We start from the raw sequence: 21,165 nt of genomic DNA, 5'->3' as shown, positions 1-21,165 counted from the left end.
AAATAAAATAGTTGATTTATCAGTTCTGCTCTAAGCCCCTAATATCAATTAACTTTTATTCTCATTTCATAAATTCAGGTGTCAATGCTCCAAACCACGGATCCACAAAACTGACACTTATGCAAATGGAACAGACAGGCTTCAAATGCACTTACCCCAAAATCAAAGCAATTGAAGGAGGAATGAAAATAAAGGCGTGGCCCCATGCCATACATCTTCAGGGCCATTTCTAAAAGGAAGAGCCCCAAAAACAAAAACTCTGCATAGTCTGAAATGATTAAAACAAGTGCCATTACACACACAGATAGTGTCTACTCCTTCATCCACACTGCCTTAGTAGCCCCAAATTGACAATATTCCCGACATTCAAGTGAAGCTTCAACAACATAACCACTGGATGTGACGTGGCTTAGATTGTGGCCCAACAAATGGTTCTAATTATGACTGTGGAATTTCCTAATAGAAGTTGAGTTCAGGGGACAGTGAATAGCCTTTGCTTTCTCTTATCCAACAAATGGATGTATCATTAGCCTCTAAAGGATAGTTTAATTTTAGAACAGAAATAGGGAAGGCTATCTAGTATTTTAACTTAAGGATGTTATTATAATACTTAATGCTGCATTCAGAGCCGGCCATTTTTTATAGGTAGTCACTTACACTATATGAGTCAAGGGTGCTCCTCTCCCTTCACATAGATCCCCTACTAGTCTTTGGTGCCTGCTATTTACAGAATTAGCAACACATTAAGGCTCTCTCTAGGGTGAGGTACACTCTCAGGTCTTGTCTAGGGATGGAGGTGAGTCTAGGTGCTCAAAAGCTGTGCTAGAAAAGCACAGTCGCTAGCAGCTCCTACCAAACTGATAAAGATTCAATTGCAGGCCCTTAAATCAACTGAACTTTATGTCTGTTACTAAAGAGTAATTGAATTATGGAAATGTTCATCCTCAAAGGATTAATAACCAGGTGATAAACTTTTTGTCCTCTGCAGTTCATTGAATTATCTGCCCAGGCCTGGAAAGATCTTGATTTGCATCACGTATGAAATTGTAGATATTTGGAATATTGAGTTATTCAAGAATAGCAATGTTATTTGGAAAAGCCAATATCATCTGGCAAATATAAACAGGGAGTAGTTTGGCTGATGAATTGGTAAAGAGAAGTTGGCAATGTTCAGGATAAAGCCATAAAAGTCTTTAAGGACAGCATCACAAAGGTAAATATCTTGACTACTCCTATGATATTCCTTGGTATCACTGAGAGAGAGACAGAATACTGGACTGGGTAGATCTTTGATTCATGTTGTGATCTTACATTAACACATCAAAAACACAATATCTTACAGAGTACAGATGTATTACACTTACAGAGGAGGTGGGTGAGCCACAGGGGCTGGTTGTGATGGACAATAGCCACGCAGGCAGTGTTGAGAGCTACCACGCTCAAGACTATCCAGTAAAAAACTTGGGATTTGACCATATGACGAATGGAGATCCGGAGAAGCCGCTCCTTGTGCCGGAAATAAGAGGCTCCATCTACTTTAGTACTTTTTATACTGGCACGAGCAAGAGGAGTACCTGAAAGAAGAGTAAAAGAGTGAGAAATGATGATGATGATGATGACAGACATGTATTTTAAAGTTTGTAAAATACTTTACATTGTCTCATTTTAACTTTATATAACTTTATAACAATCCGCAAATGGATTTATTACAAGACAAATGAACATGTCTGTGGAACTCCAGGTGTAAGGAGTTCACAATCCAAAAAGATGCTTGCACATTTATCCAATTTCAACAAAGGGAGGAGGAGGAACAACAATTTCCTCCTAAAAGGGAGTGGTATGGGATGTGGGAAGATCAGTACAGGTGGGGAAAAGACTAATTTCCTCCCAAAGAGAAATCATGAATAAGTAAGGTGGCAAAAGCAGCATTCTTTTCCCTTGGGGACTGCTAGACTATGAAGATATCTTATCTACAAGGTGCTTATCTAAGATGCTTATCTACAAGGGTTCTAGCTGCATGGTTTCTTAGTCTGGTAGAAACTGACTAGTATCTGTCCTGATCCCCAAGGACACACAAGGTGTCTAGTTTGGGGTACCAATAACAAATTATGTCAGCTGTGGGGGGAGCATTCATCCTTGACACATCCAGGGCCTGCTGTATACTCTGGGTCCGCTGTTTCCAGAAAATATGGTGACTCAAGAAGACAAGTTCAGGGGACCCTTTAAAGTACTATGGGCATTATTCCTCCTATTTTAGAGATTAAGAAATTGAGGTTCGGAGAATTTTCATGACTTGCCCATCATCATAGATCTATTATGTTTCAGAGTGAGGACTGAAGACAGATCTTATTGAATCCAATCTAGTACTCTATCCATTATGCCAAAATGTCTTTAGGTGCAAAACTGATGAGGTCAGAAGATGGTAACTTGGAGTTCTATTAGCTGAGAAATAAAATGGAGACATCAGGTAGCTTTAAAGAGATAGTGATATAGTGGATGTGATGAAGGACTTGGAGTCAGGTCATCTTTAATTTGAATCATACTTTTAGAAGCCATGTTATCATGGACAATTCTCTTGACTTGTGAACTTTAATTTCTGCATTGGTAGATGGGGATAATAATACCTGGACCTATCTAATATCTAAATAGCAAACTTGTTATGAATCTTAAATGAAATAGTGTAGGTGAAGTGCTACATGAACTATGAAGAACTTCCAGGAACATAGAAATGTGGGTTATTAATATTACCTCTGAACAGTATGGCTTCCATGACTTTTGGACAGCCTAAGAAGAGGCCTGACAAATTCCCATGACATAAGGATAACAGGCACTTTACAGAGAATAAGGTGAAGGCTCAGAAATCATTTACTTTATCTCCTATTAACTCTCAACTTTCATTCTTCAGAGGAGACAAGTGTTCAATTCCATTCCTTCCCCTCACTCTGAGCAGATGACTTTTGCCTTTTTATTTTACTAATAATGTGGAGGCTATTTGACCTAGGCTCCCCAGAATGCCTTCTTTCACAATAAAAGGCTTCGTAGTTTGTCATCTTCTCTTCCTCTCCATTCTCAGAGGAAAAATAGCTTTCCCTCTTTCCAAAACAACTCTCCAATTTTTGCCCTTGATCCCATCTTTTCCCACTTCTTCCAAGTCTTTACTTCTTTAACCTTCCCCTTTTTTCTTTTCTTTCTTTTTGCATTTTCAGTTTATCTCTCCATCAGCTATTTTGCTTTCACCTACAAACATAGCCAGGTTTCTCCTATCTTCTTTCCTCAAACTTTCTATACCCTCTAGGTATTGATTCATCTCTCTCCTTAGTTTTGTAGGCAAACATAGAGAATGAGGCTACATTTGTTTCTTCTACTTATTGCTATTTTTACTTCTCAAACCCTTGCCACCTGGTTTCCATTTCTACCACCATTCTCCTGAAACTGCTCTCTCTTAACTGTTTAATCCAAGATTATTTCCTCAGTCTTTATTCTCTGTTGACCTCTCTGAAGCGTTTAACACTGTTGGCAATCTCTTCTTGGTGTTCTCACTCTATGTCATTGAACATGACTCATCTTTTCATGGATCATTCTCTCCTACTTTTCTGACTGCTCCCAAAGTGATGCATTTTTCAAGTTTCTACCCTCAGCTTTAATCTCTCTTTTCTATACATATTCTCAGTGATTTCATCCATTCCCATGAATTGATGTTTCATTTCTGTTTAAAAGAGATAAAAGGTCTTCATGAAATGAGGGGTAGCCACATAACAACATCACCCCAGCGGGCATCCAGAAACACCCTGTGGGTGTAAGACTCCCATAATCTATCCTTGATATTTTGGGGGTGGGGTAGAGGGTTCTAGTTCCATATTTACAACTACTTGTCTCCACCCATATGAACCTTCATAATCAAGCTCAAAAGGAATCATCATATTCTGCATAAAACCTCCTTTTCCCTCCTATATTTATGTTAATGGCATCATTCATGTGATCTTGAAATTAGAAGGGACCTCAGAGCCCATAGAGTTCTTTGGTTGTTTTCAAATTTCACATCTTTATTCATCTGTTAAACTCAACATGATTTCATGCAACATGAGGGAAAACTATAACATTTTCTAATTATATGTAGAATTGTGCAGATGGCTTTTGGAAGACCTTCATTCTCAGCAGTTGAAAAAAGGTAATTTTCGTTAGAATTCAGGGCTTTCTTTTTTTCATTTTCTGTAATACACATCAACTGAGTAACCCGTACTGATGAGCTGGATTCAATTTGTTCAAAGGCTCTGCTTGTTCTGTCTGTCCCAACTGACATCAGAATTGAACACTGACAGATGCAAGACTAACTCCCAGCTCCAGTAAACACAAAGACATGAATCAAGTTTGGGTGTTTTGTGGCCTGGCTGAGGATCTAAGCAAAGCATGGTGCTCAGAGCACAGGGACTCAGCAGCTGCATTTATTCACTTGCGGCTTGTCATCCAATGTTACCATTAAGAGAAAGGAAGAGGAAGCAGGTGAGGGGCACACTCCCAGAGACTATGTTCCACCTAAGGGCCAAGCCCTTACAGTCCAATCTAACCCTAAATATAAACCCCCTCTACAATAGTTCTAGGAGATACTTCTCCAGCCTTTGCTTTTAGGATGGTAGGGACTTTAAAGGATAACTAATCCAAACATTCTTTTTACAATGAAGGAACTGAGGCCCAAAAGGATTAAACAACTTCCCAAAGGCCACAGAGGTACTCATTAGCAGAGTCAACAGGCCCCCATTGAAGCTTTAGGGGATTTAGAGGAACCCTTTAGGGTTTAATGAGCAAGTTATGCCTGTCTCAATTGTCCGCATCAAGTCGTAGGGGTAATTGCCTCACTCTTCTCACCCCATTGCGAGAAGGGTGATTAGGGAATACTGTAGGAGTTGGTAGTACTTCCATTATCAGCAATACTGTTAGAGAAAACTAGACTAGAATAAAGCTTATTATTAACCTTTTTGAAACTGTCTTTCCTGTCTGACCAAATCAAGAGCGAACCTGTTAGAGGCTGGAGTCCAAACCTCCAGTGCCTCCTGTGTAGTCTCTAACATCCTTCATTTTTGAAGAGGACCATGATATCAGGGAAATGATGTCATGACTTGCAGTTGACTTGGATTTGAGTGAGGGAGGGCTGTGCAAGGTCACCAGTCTCACTTTCTCCTCCAGAGCCATCTGGGTCCAGTGACCAGATATTCATCAGGATGACTGGAGATGACCCAGGATGCAATTGGAGACCCTGGCCCTTTTAGGCTTTGGCCTTTTCATGCATTCACTTAGAGTGAGGTAATGCTTAATCAGTGAATAGTCCTCTTTAAGAAGAGAGTCAAGGGATGGCCCCTTTAATTAGAAAAAAAGAAAAAAATCCAGGTGGGAGGCTAAGACCCCCCCAGGGTTGCGGTTCCAAAGAGAAACAGTTACCATTGATATAGACTCTACCAAAAGCTCAGGGCAAAGCAAAAGTGATTCTGATACCTGTACTGAATTGTGAATCAAATATGTTGGTGCCATTGAGAAACTGAAACTCAGTGATGGGAAAAGTCTTGAAGGGTCACTGGATCTAATAAATTACATTGATGTGACACAACAAGATGGAAAGTTTAGGATTTGTTCCTCTTGACGAGGAGTTTATTATGGGAGTTTCTAAGTATGGCATTAATGTATAGCCTAATTTGCATGGGGGGAAGGACCAAGATATTGTTTCTACCACAAATGTGATGTATTGTCAAAGAGATTCCTGTTCATTTATAAATAAGACTAGATAATCTATGAAGCCCATTCCAACTCTGAGAGGTAATAATTCTATAATTCTTCTCATCATCCATGCTTGACACCCTGAAGTCACCTGTGACTTCATCAACACCCTCGCCACACACCAATAAGGACCATTTCATCCACTGTCCTATTGATCCAGCTTCCAGAATCTAATTCCTGCCACCATCACTGTAGTTCTGGACAGGTTATCTTTTGCCCAGAGTTTCTGTAATAACTTCTTAAGTTATTTCTCTTTCCTGTCTCCCCTCTGCAAATCATCTCATACAGCACTTGTTAGTATAGCGTTTAAAGTCATAAGCAGGCTCTGTCTTTCCAGTCTTATTTCACCCTATTGCCTTTTACACATCCTATGATCTAGTGAAACTGGACAGCTCAGTGCCAATCAAATACATTCAATGCTCTCCTTCTATCTTTGATCATATCATGTTCCCCCCCACCAATCAGTCAACAAGGAGCTTACATTCTACTGGGAGAAACAACTTGTACAAATATAAATATGTACAAAATAAATTCAAAGTAGTTAAATGCAAGGTAATTGAGCGGGGAGGCACAGTTAAAATCCTGTTCATCCTCTAGTTTAAATTTCACCTCCTTCATAAAACTATCTCTGGTTCTGTCTACCCCAAATTAAATGGTCTCTCTCTCTTCTGAAGTACCAGACCACTTTTTGCCTCTCTAATGCATTATCCTACTTCATGTTAGTGAGCTCATCTCATCTCCAATGGGTTGCCTGTACCTTGAAGCCAAGGACCATGTCTTATTCATCCTACTATTCCTCTCAGTGTTTTCACGTGGAAAGTATCAATAAATGATCAATGAATGTATGAGTGGATAGATAGAGGGATGGATAGGTGAATGGATAAACATCTATCATGTTGCTTGTCACATAGTAGGTACTTAATAAATGTTTATTGGTTGTTGGTGATTGATAAATGAATAAATGTTTTCTCTCTATCTTCCCACTCTTTCTCCAGGGCAAATTCCCAATGGTTATTTATCAATCTAGCTATCTAATCTAATCCATGGAATAAGAGTTTTTCCCCAATTCAATGAGGTAGAAAAACTTGTCCATTAGGCAGGTTCCCTAGTAGGAACTGGGGGAAAAACCCTGGGAAGGTGACTCTATTCATCAATAGGAACTGGTTTACCATATATCATGTCATATCATATTGTAAATTGCTTTGGTTGTTTACTCAAGTGAAACAAATGACTTCAGGACCTCACTGGCCTAGGAGTGGACACGGTTTCAATATCTTTTTCTAAAACACTCTTCCTATTGGGGTCTTTGTAATCCTGTAAATATGGGAGGGTGTATAGTCTTAAAGGACTAATATATGTTAGGACCTAATTTGTAGGTGGAATTTAGATTCTATTATTAGCCCCGATATAGTATTTTTCTCAGTGACAATGTCCTGCATCCATTTTTATCATCTTTGAATCATTTTCACTTAGGAGATATTAAATCCCTATGGTGCTACCCACCTGCCTACCCCCACATTATTCTGTTTCCTTCTAGCTTTTTGCCCAATGTCTCTCAAAAGATAAGATTTTTTCATTGAAGTTTGGGAGAATAAAAACGCACTATGTGATTCAACTCACCCACAGAGGAGATGTCAACACAGTGTTCATCACTTGAATCACGAGTCATGGCCTCAGTACGGCTCCTTTTGATGGTTGCCCTTCGGAGCACTACATTCAAAGGAAAGAGAAATCTACTAAGTCACCATGCAGTATAATTAAAATATCCTGTCCAAATTCAAACCTTTATATCACCAAAAACTCTAATTAACACATGTCCAATTCTTCCTATCCTTATGCATGAGATTTTAGCTTACTATTCTCTAACATGAGATTATGTCTGTTTCCATTCTTGAGGCAGGCTATCATCTACCATATTTCCTGAGGCAACTATGAGTATAAGGCAAGAAATACAAAACTAAGATGTCTAGAGAAAAAGAAATCCTTTATTCCTTGCCCATCATTCTAGAATCTCAGCTCTCTAAAACTTAATTTATATACAACGAGCACAGTAGTATCAGTGATCTATTCATCTTCAGCACCTCATGATCAATACCAGTCTCTCGGCCTGAATTGATCAAAAGGCAATCTGCACTGACTGTTAAAAGGCAGCCTCAACCTGTGCCATGTTGCCATAGCCTGCTCATTTTGCATGCTCATTACATAGTCTGGGCTTTAGTCCTAGTGCTTCTGATACATCACACCCTCTGGAATAGAATATCTCCCGGATTCAATTCTCAGTGCTTTATGTAGCTTGCAGATTTTCCTGTGAATCAATTCCCTTCATTCTAGAACACCATGGACTGTATGACCGAAGAGCTTTCTCTCTGAAGTCCTAGGGTACATATCTTCCTTTGATTTTTTTTTCCTTTTCTTTTTGATCAAGAGCCTATGCAATTGGATAAAAAGGAATAAATGCAATACCCTGATTTGAGCATTTCCTTACCTTCCAAAGCTGATGTTCCAGAATTTTTGTTTTCTTCAGCCAGCATCACTTCCTCTATGTGAAAACAAATGGTTTAGCAAATTATCTCTAAATGCAGTCATTTTGCAAAATGAAAACCCATTAGGAACAGCTACACAATAGAGAAAGAGTAATAAGCCCCATAGACAGTCATCAGAAAGAGAGGCAGCACAAAAGCAAACATGCCTAAAAGGTGAAAGTAAGATGAGAAAAGAAAAAGTTATAAATGGTGGATTGTGGAGAATGCCAGGAAAGACACAGTTATGTGCATGACCTCTATTTCCTTCAAGGTGGATATAAGTAAAGACCTAATTAATCAAAGGGCTTTTATAAGAATAAAAGAACCCTTTCCCACAATTGAATTTCCACTAAGTTTCCTGTCTTTTCTACTTTCTTGAAATTAACTGTCAGGTATTTGCTTCCATAGCTCATAAAGTCTCTTGGTTCTTTCATATAATTGTAACTTTCTCACATTTGTCCAGGAGATAAGAGAATATTCTGGGTTTCCATGCACCACTCCATTCTTGCCGTATCCCTCCAACTTTTCCTTGGAGGGAGAGTGAGACATTCACCCCATAGGTTGGCTGAAGAATCCCATAGGGAAGAGGAGACTCAGACCTCCTCCATGTATTGCCACAGTAGTAACCATCTCTCTACCAGAAAATCACAATTAGCGGGGCAATCTGGAACTTAGAACTAAGTTCAACAGATTCCCTATGGGGAATTTTGATGCAAAGATTCCCCACCTCGGTCATGCCTAAGAATAATCCTGGATATCATAATGTATCAAACCTTGGTCTACTTGAAAATATTTAAAATAAACCTTGTCTATGTTCTATTTAAATAACCAAATTAGTCTTCAAAAAATCATTTGGTCCTTCCACCATTCTCGTCAAGCTACCATCCTGTACCTTCCCTTCATTCCTCAGACAAATTCCTAGAAAAAAAAATTATCTACACTTATTGTTTCCATTTCTTTTCCTCTTACTCACTTCTCAACCTTTTACAATTTGGCTCTTGGCCTCCCTCATTACTCAAATGAGACCACCCTATTATTGATCAAGTCTGATGGCTCTTACTCAATCCTCCCTTTTTGACATCACAGGCTCATTTGACACCATTCCCATCTCCTCTTCTTAGATGCACTCCCCTCTCTGGGTTTTCATGACACTGCTCTTTTCTTGGCTCTCCTCCTATCTATCTGACCTCTCCTTCTTGTTCTCCTTTATTAGATGATCATCCATATCATGACCCCTAACTGTAGGTATACCTCTGGGACCTTTGTCCTAGGTCTTCTTCTCATGTCTCTCTAATGCTTTGTTCTGATGATCTCGTCACCCTGCATGGGTTCAATTATCATCTCTATTTCAATTGACCCAGATCTATCTATCCAGCCCTAGCATCTCCCCTGAGCTTGTCATGACTCAAACTACCTTCTGAGCATTAGAGACTGGATACCATGTAAGAATCTCTGACTCAACATGTCCAAAACTGAAATCCTTATCTTTCCCCCTAAACCCAGTCATCTCTTATGAATTATCCTATTTCTGTCAAGTACACTAATGAACTTCCATGTACAAATTTGCAATCTCAATGTCATCCATGACTCCTATCATACTCTCTCATTCTGTGTATTCACTCAGTTGTCACATCATGTCACCTCTACCTGTAAAACATTTCCCACATTTACCCTCTTCTTTCCATTAACACAACCACTACCTGGTTCAGTTCTCACCTAGACTACTACAATAGCCTCTGAACTGGTCCCTCTACCTTAAGTGTCTTCTGACTCTAACATACCATCCACAAAACTGCCAAAATGATTTCCCCAAATCTCGAGTCTAGCTATGTCCTTCCCTCACTCAACAAAATTCAATATGTCCCCATTAGTCCTTAAAATAAAATAGAAATTTTTCTGTTTAGCATTTAAATCCCTTCATAACCTGGTTCCACCCTACCGTTCTAGCTCTATTACATGTTATTCTACTGCTCTTTCCCACCATTGCCTTCCTGACTCCATGCCTTTTGTATTGTATATCCCTGATGCCTGGAATGCCCTCCCTCCTCACTTCCATCTCCCAGAATCCATAAATTAAGACACAGCTCTGTTGTTAGCCTTCTACGTGAACCTTTCTCTCTCCTTATACTACCTTGAATCTATTTTGTATATATCTGTATGGGTACATATTGTTTCCCACAGCCAAAATGCAAGCTCTTCAGGGAAAGAGACTGTTACATTCATTCAAGATACATTCATTCATGTGTGTCTGGGCCTAGCTTGGATGATACATGGCACAAATACAATAGATGATTCTTTCCATTCTTCATATATGACATTCCATCTTTGGGGGAGTCTGATGTTTCTCTGTCCCTTTGCCCTGACCATTATCTCCCAGGCTCATAGAATCCTTCTCATCCTTGAAGGCAGAGTTTATACACCACCTTCTACAAGAAATCTTTCATGATCCAACCCCTAACCTCAACCACTAGCATATCTTCCTTCCCTAAACACCCTGTATTTAATTACAGTGTATTTGCTTTGTGTTTATTATAGTATAAACACATAGAGTATATATGTAAATATCAATATGCCTATTGTCTGCCCTAATTAATAAAAGCTTCTTTAGGTTAAGTACTATTTCTTTATTTGTTTTTGTATATCCTAGTGCCTAGCATAAAGTTCCCAGCACCAAGATAAAGCCAGGAATACAGTTGCTATTTAATAAATGCTTGTGGATAGACCAAGAATGCCTCTTAAGTTGCTGATTGATAGTCTTACTTACAAAAGACATCAACAAAAATCTGGTGGGTTCCTAAAATCATAGAAGCATATATCTAGAGCTGGAAGAGACCTCAAAGATCATCTAATCCAACCCCCTCCTTTTATGGATGAGGAAATGAAGGCCTAGTAAAGATTATTAAATGACTTACCCAAGAACAAACAAGTAATAAGCATCAGAAGTGTGATTTGAATTCATATCACCTACATGGCCAGGGCTCTTTATTTTCTGTTGACTAGCTAGCTAGTATGGCAAAGTTTGACCTGTAGCCAACCTAAGGACTCAGCCCAATGGTCATGGTGCTAGAAAAATACTAATCTAGGCTTGCGATTGCCCAAAAGATATATTGTAGAACCTATTAAATAGCTTAATTAAAATATTGATAAACCATAGAAATACTAGTAAGAGAAAGAAGAATTACAACCATAATTCCATCCTGCTAATCTACATGTATATTCTTTATTATCCAGGGAGCAAAATGTGTTATGGTTCTGCTACTCAAACAAAGCAGGTCTGTTATGCTTAGGCATAAGATTGAAAGGCTTTACTTTTCAAAGCGGAGCCTCCAGCTAAACTCTAAGGCAACTTAAAGGTCAAGAATGATTGACAGGATATCACACACAGTTTAAGAGAGGTTTTAGGGTCACATAATAGATTTAGGGGACATGCTACTGTTATTGCATTATGGTACTTGAAATATTTGTTGCAAGACAATTCATTGCATAATTTTCTGACATTCACCTTTATAGTACTCAGTAAATAGGTGAAGGCTCTGTGTGGGCTTTGGGGCAAACAGACAGTGTGTGTTGGTTGTCTATTGTCTGAGAAGTGTTCTGTGTGTAAGGAACATCCTCTCTAGTTTAATCTGCCAAGTATTCCTTCTCTGTTTCCTTTCAACCATGCATATATTCCCAGGGAAATGTAACCCATATGTCTCTGATTCGCTCATGTTCACTCATGATGGAAAGGGTGAGAAAGAGTAGTTTGATGTTGGCTTTGTGTTTTTCTTAGAAAGAGGAGAATGTTAGCTTTTGCCAACTCAAAGGAAATTTAAACCACCAAAACCTGGTGGGATTTTAAAGCAAAGACCAAAGGAAAAGCATGGTACCTTGGCTTATTCCTGCTGGGGCCACCATGGGGTTGAGGGGTGAGATTCCTGTCTCCCTTGAACTCAATGCTTGAGTATCTGTCAGATGGGATCCATACCCAAGGAAACCAGGAATACATGGAGCATGTAAAGCAACTGCCTGGCTTCATTGATAAATATACTCAGTCTAAGCAAAGGACCAGGATACCATTTGCAGAATATGTAAGGAGATTCCTTCATATCAGTAGATAAAGAAAAAAAGATGAAGTGAAAGTATAGCCAACCTTCAATTCTTGATGCTAATGGAGTAGATGAGATACAGGTGATTTCAAACAGGAGATAATATTAAAGCAAGTTATACCTGGCTTTAGAATGAAATATTTAATTAGACATGTATTGATACATACAAAGAATATACCCAGTACTGGAAGGTGGCATGATTTAGTGGATAGAGACTTGGAATCAGAGTCAGAGAGCCTGGCTTCATATTCTCCCTCTGGCATTTACTGTCTTACCATGAGTGAGTCATTTTACATCACTGACCCTCAGTTTCCTCAGCTGTGCAATGATATTTCTGTGCCCATCAAATAAACATGATCCCCGCCCCTTGGAATTGTTGTGAGGTTCAAACAAGATTGTAAATGTAAAGCACTTTGTGAACTTAAAGTATGGTAACCTTAGTTAGAATTATCATTCTCATTATTACATATAACCATTTCACTTAGCCCAAATACTTTTGTGACTCAGCTCAACACAGTTTTAGAAACTCAAAGCTGGGAGAGACCTAAGAATCCATTAAATCCAATTAATATCCGAAAAAGAATCCTGGCTACTTCCTCAACAGGTGGTCATCCAACTTCTGACTGAAGACTTCCAATAAGGGGGAACCCCTATGTCCTGATGCAGCCCACTTTACTTCTACACAGTTGTAATCATCAGCAAGTTTTTTCCTTCTATCAAGTATAAATTTACCCCTCTGTGACTTCCAACAACAGTTCCTTATTCTGCCCTCTAGGAACAAGCCAAACAAGACTTTTCTGGGACCTAGCTGGTTGCAAGGGAGGCTATTGATAACCTAATTGTGGCTGTTCAAGCTACTACTTAGCCTGAATATTTTTTCCTCAATAGACTAAGAAAGCTCAAATATCAAAAAATATTCAATTGAAATGGCTCACTCTAAAGTCACCCATGACATACTAATCATTGACTGTGTGGCCTTTTCTAAAAGCCCTCATCTTCCTTGACCAGCAGATAGCATTTTAAAATATTTGACTTGCCCTTTCTTTCAGAAACTCTCTCCTTGATTGGTTTCACTACCACACAACACTCCTTCTCCTCCTTCTCTTTATCATTTGAGCCCCTAAATGTTACCATTCTCCCAGGTTCTATCCTTGACTATCTTTTCTCACTACATTCTCTCCTTTAGAGATTTCACCCTTACTTTCGGCTTCATTGCTCTGCTCTGGCTAAATGATTGACTCCCAGAGCTAGGCCTGTCCTTTCACTTGTATTCCAAACCTAAACTTGTAGCTACGAATTCAACTAATAGGGGAGCATAATTTTCCAGCTTGGGTCATGTCATTCCCATGTTTAAAACCCTTTAGTAGCTTCCCGTCACATACGGAAATAAGAGCAAACCATTTTTGTCTCTCTTTCTAGCTGTTATAAACTCTGTCCTTGGCTCATTTGTCAAACATTAGCTCCCACTATTCTCTTCTTATACCCCATAATCCAACTATCACCATGCCCCAAACACGTACCATGTTTTTCCATTTCTGTGCTATCTGCCTGGAATGTCCCTTTCTCCCATTTCTGCCCATTACAATCATCGCCATCCTTAAAGGCCTAAGCACACACTACCTCCTTCAGGAAGCCTTTCATAACACCCCCAGACAGAAACAAATTCTTTTTACTCAATATTCCAATAGTGTTTCATTTAGGACTATCTTATAATTCTTTCTGCCTTATAGAGTTGTTTGTGGACATCTTTTCTATCACATTATAAGCTCCTTGAAGGCAACGATTATGTCTTATTCATCTTAGTATGTAAAATACAGCAAAATACAGTGATTTTCGCATAGTTGGAAACAAGTCAATGTCTAATGAATGAAAATAAATTACCCCGAGAGGAAGCAACAATTCTGTATTACTTCTTTTCTCCAGTAACATAGAGAGTTGATAATTGTCTGTCATGGGGCTTATTTTTCTTTTTAGAAACCTAGCATTTTCTCACGAAGATGACACAGAATATCATAGAAACTCGACCTTAAAAATCAAAAGGGAGCCAAGTTTATGCTGACTTATAAAGAGGGATGGCTTTCATCATAATGATATGAATGTTAGTCCAATCAGAAATTAGTGGGTTAATGTGTTAATACAGACATGATGAGGCTTAGCCACTTCCCCAATACCTGGACAATTTTTCTGCTGCTAGGCCACTAGACAGAATAGAACATAGGTGGGGTAAGATATAAAAATTCTGTAGAATCTCCTTGAAAATCTCACTCCTGTCTTCTCCCCTGTCCCTTGGCTTCTGGGTCTAGGCCAGAACTAAGTTCACCATCCCCTGAAAAGTTTAATGAAGCAAACATGAAGACAGAGCCACCAAGTTTATAATAAAGGGGCAGTCATGGTTCCAGGGAGCCTAAAGAGATAATATCCAGCATTTGATAGTTTCCTGCAGCTCGAGGATGTGTTGACTTTGTAAGACAAAGCAGTAGGGATCTCACTGATATGAGTGTGACCTTTTAAACTCTGAATTTCTTTTATGCAATAATTTATATCTCCTTAGACTATGAGCTCCATGAGGGCAGCAAGCTTATCTTACCTAAACTTCCTATCTCTTTAAAGCCTAATACTACAGGGTGTCCCTAAAGTCTGGATACATAGGAAATCTCATTAACATCTCACTAACCGTTTTACCGAAGACTCTGTGTTGTTCAGTGGCTTCTTTTTCTGGGATATGCTAAAGGAGAAGGCGTACTCAATGAAAATCACAGATGCAACACACTTGATTGAACGCATAGAGTGAATGTGCTAAAATTGATGGCAATGTGGAGTTATTGCATCAAGTTCATGTGAATCTTGCAAAGTGCATCAACCTTTGCATCATAAGTGATGGAAATCATATTGAAGATGTTATTTGTTAATATTCCAATTAAATAAAATATTGTTGAAAATTTCATTCATTTCATTTCTTGAAAACATGCATTTTTGTCTATGTGTCCAGACTTTAGGAACATCCTGCATATTCTGCAAATAGAAAGTAAGTAATAATGATTTGGCAAAACTTCCCAAATTTCTGAGTTCCATTGGTGCTTACCTGCTTTGTCTATCCAGGCTCTATATCCATTCAATTCCCGTTCAATTTGTTGTTGTCTACGCAGTTTCATAAAGGCTCTACGGTTCTCCACTCTCTCTCTTTCTTTGGCAAATTCCCTGTGAACAAGGAAGTTAAGATGGGTTTATAAGTTAGGGAAGATTACTGAGAGGAATGGTTGAAGTGGTGGAAGGAGGAAGAAGATACTGAGCAGGTATGTTTGAACATGTCTTGCTCCCATTTGAAGTACTTTCTCATCCCCTTTCCCACAAACTCTTTTTTTAAACTTATACATTTTGACTATGATAAATACATAAACTAACTACAAAAGACATATGAAGGAAAACACCATTTGCATCCAAAGAAAGAACTGACAAATAGATGTATAGAATGATTTTACATATATGTGTGTGTATGTACGTGTATGTGTGTATCTATATATGTGTGAATAGATGAGTGTGTGTGTATGTGTCTAATAGTAGCCATCTCTGGGGGCAAGTAAAAAGAAGTTCATGATAACTTTATCATATATGTAAAATAGCAGGTTATACATAACAGATTTGCAGTTTCATGTGTGATCATCATTTTTATTATACTATTATGGAAATTCTTGTTTTATTCCATAAATTAAAAATAAATAAATCAAAATTTAAAAAATAACAGCTTATGTCCCCACTAAGATTATGCTCAACTGATAGATGAGTGTAATCTTCCTAACATATAACTTTGGTCATGTCATTCCTTGTTTAAAAACACCCACTAAGGGTGCCCTGCTTGATTAATCCCATTTCACTTTGGTCACTCCTCCTCTTCATGTCCTTTCAGCACTAATATAGTCTATTTAAATTACAGCAATCAGAGCTTTCATATTTACTTTTTTGTGACCACCCAGTACTTAATACAGTGCATGGAACACAGTCAATACTTAATAAATGCTTGTAGACTGATTATTTTTCTTGTTTAAAGACTGTATTTTCCTAAATAGATGTTTAGCTCTTTTAAGGCAAGAGGTATATCTTTTGTACAGTTGAACAATCTCTACACACAGCGGATGTTCAAAATTGGCCCAGGGAGGTGACATGAAGAAAAGATATCAAAGTGTCCAATCTGCAAGGGACAAATCAACATTCTACACTACTCCAAAGGTATCTGATTACGTATGAAAGAGTGAGAGAGAGTAAGAAATCAGATATGCCACCAAATGGGTCAGCTGGCCCAAGGTCGCTCATCTTCCTGCCCACCATATATTTCCCTATGTCCATCCCCACCAAGGTAGAAGAGATAGAACCATTTGTTCCCCAGGACATGGTTAAGGGCATGACAGTGACAATGAATTATTTAGAAGAAACTTGTTCCACTGAATCTTGACTTTATGTTGAAAGGAATCTTCTAGAGGTACAATAAAGATGGAGGAGTAAAGAAAAGGGTGGGGAATGAGCAGTGGTATGCTGATATTTAACAACCAGCTCTCCAGGGTGAAAAAAATATCACCATGATGGACTTCTAAGTTTAAATTGTATTGTTAACATTTTCTCTATCACTTTATTAAGTCTGGGCAATCAACAAAACAATAAATCAAGTCCATGATTTGTAGCATTGGTTGATTTCCAAGGTGTTAATGATGTCACTGAAAATTTAACAATGGATGGTTGGTTTGAATTGGCTTTAGCACACCTCTGGGAATAAGGGAGATGATGGGGGAATGGGTCTGTGATAAGTATGTAGAAAAGACAAGAGATGCTCTAGGCCCTAAGAAAAAAGCCAACCTTCCCACAGAACAGTAGAGACAAAGTTAGGAGTGTGGGTGTGAGGGGGTGCCATGACAAGATTCAAGCTATGGAGAATCCTCTTTTTTCTCATTTTTTTAAAATGAATATTACAATTATAAAGCTGACACCTTTGTGTAATATGGAAAATAGTGACAAATACACGGGATGATCCCAGAGAACAGTGTTCTCCAGGTGACAATGCTATGTGGAAATATGTTTTGCATGACTTCACATGTATACTCCATATTATATTTCTTGCCTTCTCAAGGAGTAGGGGTGGGGTGGGAAGGAGGCAGAGAATTTGAAATTCCAAATTTAAAAAAAATGTTAAAATTTTTAAATGTAATTGAGAAATATTTAATTAAATAAATAAATATATATTTACAAAGAAAAGAAACGGGATATATCCTTAATAAATATGTTCTCCATACAAACTCACTACCCAGAAAGAAAAAATTAAACAAAAGCAAAAACAAAAGAATACAACATGGTGTGGTGGAAAAAGAATCAGATGTTTTGAAGTTAAAAAGAAACACACCTACTTTCAAATCTCGACTCTGTCATTTTAACTATCTCTGTAGCCTAAGACAAGTCGATTTATTCCTTTTGGTCTCAGATTTCTCATGCGTATAACAAGAAGACTGATTTAGAAAAAATTCAGTCCAATTAATCATCAATCAATAAGCATTTATTTAGCACTTGCTATATGCCAGATACTACCATGAATCCTGTGGTTAAAATGACAAAAAATCAAAGTCTCCTACTCTTAAGGAGTTTATAGTCTATTGAGGAAGACAACAAGTACATACATATGTATGTAAAATAAATATCAACAAAATAAATCCAAGAAAGTTAGGCAGGGAAGACATTAGCAGCTGGGGGCAGGGGATCAGAAAAGGCATCTAAAGTAAAAATGGAGGTAGTGTTTGAGCTGTGCCTTCAAGAAAGAGAGGGAAATCAGGAGGCAGAGGTGAGGAGGGAGTGCATGTGACATAGGGGACGAGCAGGACAAGAAGAGATGGAACACCTTGTGTGAGAAACAAAGAGAAAGTCATTTTGCAGGATTGTAGAACACAGAAAGGGAAATAATATGTAAGCTGAAAATAAAGGTTGGGGAGAGGATGTGAAGAGCTTTAAAACACAAATAAAAAAAAATGTATATACGATCCTAGGTTTCACAGGGAGCCAATGGAGTTTATTGAGGAGGGGAGTGACATGGTAAGATTTGCATTTAAGGAAATAATTTTCATAGATTTGTGGAGAATAGATTAGAGAAGGGAGAGGATATAGTTTGAATTATGGTGGTGGTTATGTAAGGAGAGGGAAGGGTCAGATATTTACAGAGGTAGAATGGCAAGATTTGGCAAATGACTGGATATGTGGGGTGAGGTGGAGCTGGGAGCAGATGAAAATGCTGAGGATATGAATCTGGGACACTAGAAGAATGTGGTGCCTTTACAACAGAAACAAGGAAGTTTGGAAAAGGGGGTAAGTTTTGGGGAAAGATAACAAGTCCTGTTTTCAGCACATTGAGTTAAAGATGTCTCGGGGGCATCTAATTTAAAATGTCCAAAAGGTAGTTGTTGTTAGGGAAATGAAACATATGGGAGAGACTGGAGCTGGATCTATAGATCTAGGATTTATCTATATAGAAAGGAAAATTAAATCCATGGGATTTCGTGAGGAGAGAGGGAGAGAGGGGGGGGCAGAGAGGGGGAGACAGAGAGCGAGACAGAGAGAGAGACAGAGAGAGACAGAGAGACAGAGAGAGAGAAAAGAAGAAGAAGAAGAAGAAGAAGAAGAAGAAGAAGAAGAAGAAGAAGAAGAAGAAGAAGAAGAAGAAGAAGAAGAAGAAGAAGAAGAGGAGGAGGAAAAGGAAGAAAGAGGAGAAGGAGGAAGAAAAAACCCAGGAATACTGTGAGCACAATAGAAAGGTCAGACAAGTATGATCAGAACCAGGGAAGATTAATGTCATGAAAACCCAGAGAGAAGAGAAAATTCAGGAGGAGGTGCTTAGCATTGTTAAATTCAGCAGAAAGGTCAAGAAGGTTGAAGACTGAGAAAACACCATCATATTTGGCAATTAAGATCATTGCTGACTTTGGAGAGAGCAGTTTCAGTTGAGTAATGAGCTCAGAAACAATGATATACCAAGCAGGCAAAATGGGAAGGATATCTAATATTGTGATCCCTGTTATATTCCCATCAAACATTTCTCTTGAGCTATGTACCACATCTCACGATGAGAGCTTGTCCTATGACATGGAGATGAGAGGCTAGATTAGATCACCAGCCCTGAACCACAGCTGTGGCTGCCCCTTTTTGGGCTGCCAGCTTGAAGGAGAAGAGGATCTGACATCTAATTAGGGTTCTTTAGCTCTGAATTCCTGCTGCTTCCCTTCCCTTGCTCCATACACCTCTGTATTTGTGCTCTCCTTCTGTCTCAGAGTTTGAAAGTCAAAGCCGTTGTGCATCATTGAATTAGTATGACTTTCCCTCAACAGCTACAGCTCACTTCGTCTAATCAAACTCTTTTGAGACTGTAATGGGGAATGGGGAATAGTGAGGTGGAAAGGGAGTACAGGTAAGTAGGAAGCCTTCTGTGCTATAAAGCTGTTAATGTCATTGGGCATATTGGTGGCAATAATAATCTTGCTCATTATTTAAAAAATAGTCCAAAACTTTCAAAGCACTTTAAATACATTGTCTCACTTGAGCCTCACAAAAACCTGACGTAGGTACTACTGGTATTATCTCCATTTTACAGACAAGAAAACTGAGCCTCAAAAAGTGATTTGCATAAGGTCCCATGTCTCCTAAATGTCAGATGCTGAATTTGAGTCCGGGTCTTCTAAATCTCAAGTCTACTTGCTATTTAATCCATTAAACAACATTACTATTGTGGTAGTTAATAAATGGTTGAATTCACATTTGGGATTCCAAACCAGAAATGCATCACTGAGTATATGAAAATGAAATACATTGGAGTTCATCTTTCAAACCTCCAAGAAGGTTTAATTACAAATCAAGATTGGGAGAGTGAAGTATGATGACGTGTATTTTTACTCAAAGGATTTTCTTATCACTCTTGGCAAGGGACAAATTAAAATCATTTTGTGCAATGCAGAGGTATGATAGGTCAAGAATCTGGCCACATTTCTGAATCCTAGTCCAATCAGAAAATTGCTGCTGACTTTGTGTCCCAGTCATAATCCTGTTTCCTGATATATGTATGCACGTTGTAGTTACCATGTGCAGGGAACTAGCTTCATAAACATGGGAGAGTAAAGGAGTGTAGACATTATGCGTTACAGATTCCTGTTGTACCAACACTTGTCATTTTTGGGTTTCATTATGATCGTGAAGAACAGAAGCATCAAGGAACCGGGCAAAGTAGGATAAGCTATGAAGAGGTCAATTTTCCTTCACTCGGGCTCCTGATCTATGGATTCAGTAAGGAGAGCATAAATTGAATTTAATAGGGGTAAATGGAGAATCCTACTTTGGAGTTTATAAAATCAACTGACCAGCTGTGAAAGTATTTGCTGTGGGAGGAACAGGCAGATAGTTCTGGCCTTGCCAGACCATGGTAGTGGGGGTGGGGGGCAGAAAAGGGAGCAGACAGAATTAGTCACTTTAGATGGACACCCTAACACATTGAATCCCATGAGACCTTCTGAGGCCTCACTCCTCACAGGTATAGGCTGAGGAAGCAGATTTCGGAAGCATCATTCCTAATTCCAAACATTTCCTTAATAAAGATGGCATAGAAGGGCTTAGAACTCAAAGAGAACTTGATAGAAAAGCTACACAAAAAGTTCTTGAGTACCAAATTTTCTCTTCCTGCCTCTCCGCCCCTCCCCTTCAAGACAGCATGCATTCCGATATAGGCTCCACACATACCTTGGCACCAAACCTATTTACACAATAGTCAGGGTGTA

At 38.7% G+C, this 21,165-nt stretch overlaps 1 protein-coding gene across 2 annotated transcripts in view; it reads right to left on the bottom strand.

Annotated features, from left to right (window-relative positions):
• The window catches only part of CACNA1E (calcium voltage-gated channel subunit alpha1 E), a 405,658-nt gene that overhangs the window by 122,508 nt on the left and 261,985 nt on the right, over positions 1-21,165 (bottom strand). For both annotated transcript variants that reach the window (XM_036756876.1, XM_036756878.1), the window contains exons 8-12: positions 15,459-15,574; positions 8,252-8,305; positions 7,387-7,476; positions 1,365-1,574; positions 156-268 (exon numbers count right to left, since the gene is read on the bottom strand). In XM_036756876.1, coding sequence (XP_036612771.1) covers positions 156-268; positions 1,365-1,574; positions 7,387-7,476; positions 8,252-8,305; positions 15,459-15,574 — 583 coding nt within the window. The remainder of the gene's footprint in view (positions 1-155; positions 269-1,364; positions 1,575-7,386; positions 7,477-8,251; positions 8,306-15,458; positions 15,575-21,165) is intronic.

The sequence above is a fragment of the Trichosurus vulpecula genome, chromosome 4, assembly GCF_011100635.1.
Source record: "Trichosurus vulpecula isolate mTriVul1 chromosome 4, mTriVul1.pri, whole genome shotgun sequence".
NCBI lineage: Eukaryota > Metazoa > Chordata > Mammalia > Diprotodontia > Phalangeridae > Trichosurus > Trichosurus vulpecula.
The sequence above is the reverse complement of the archived record's forward strand: the minus strand, read 5'-3'. Positions and strand labels throughout refer to the sequence as shown.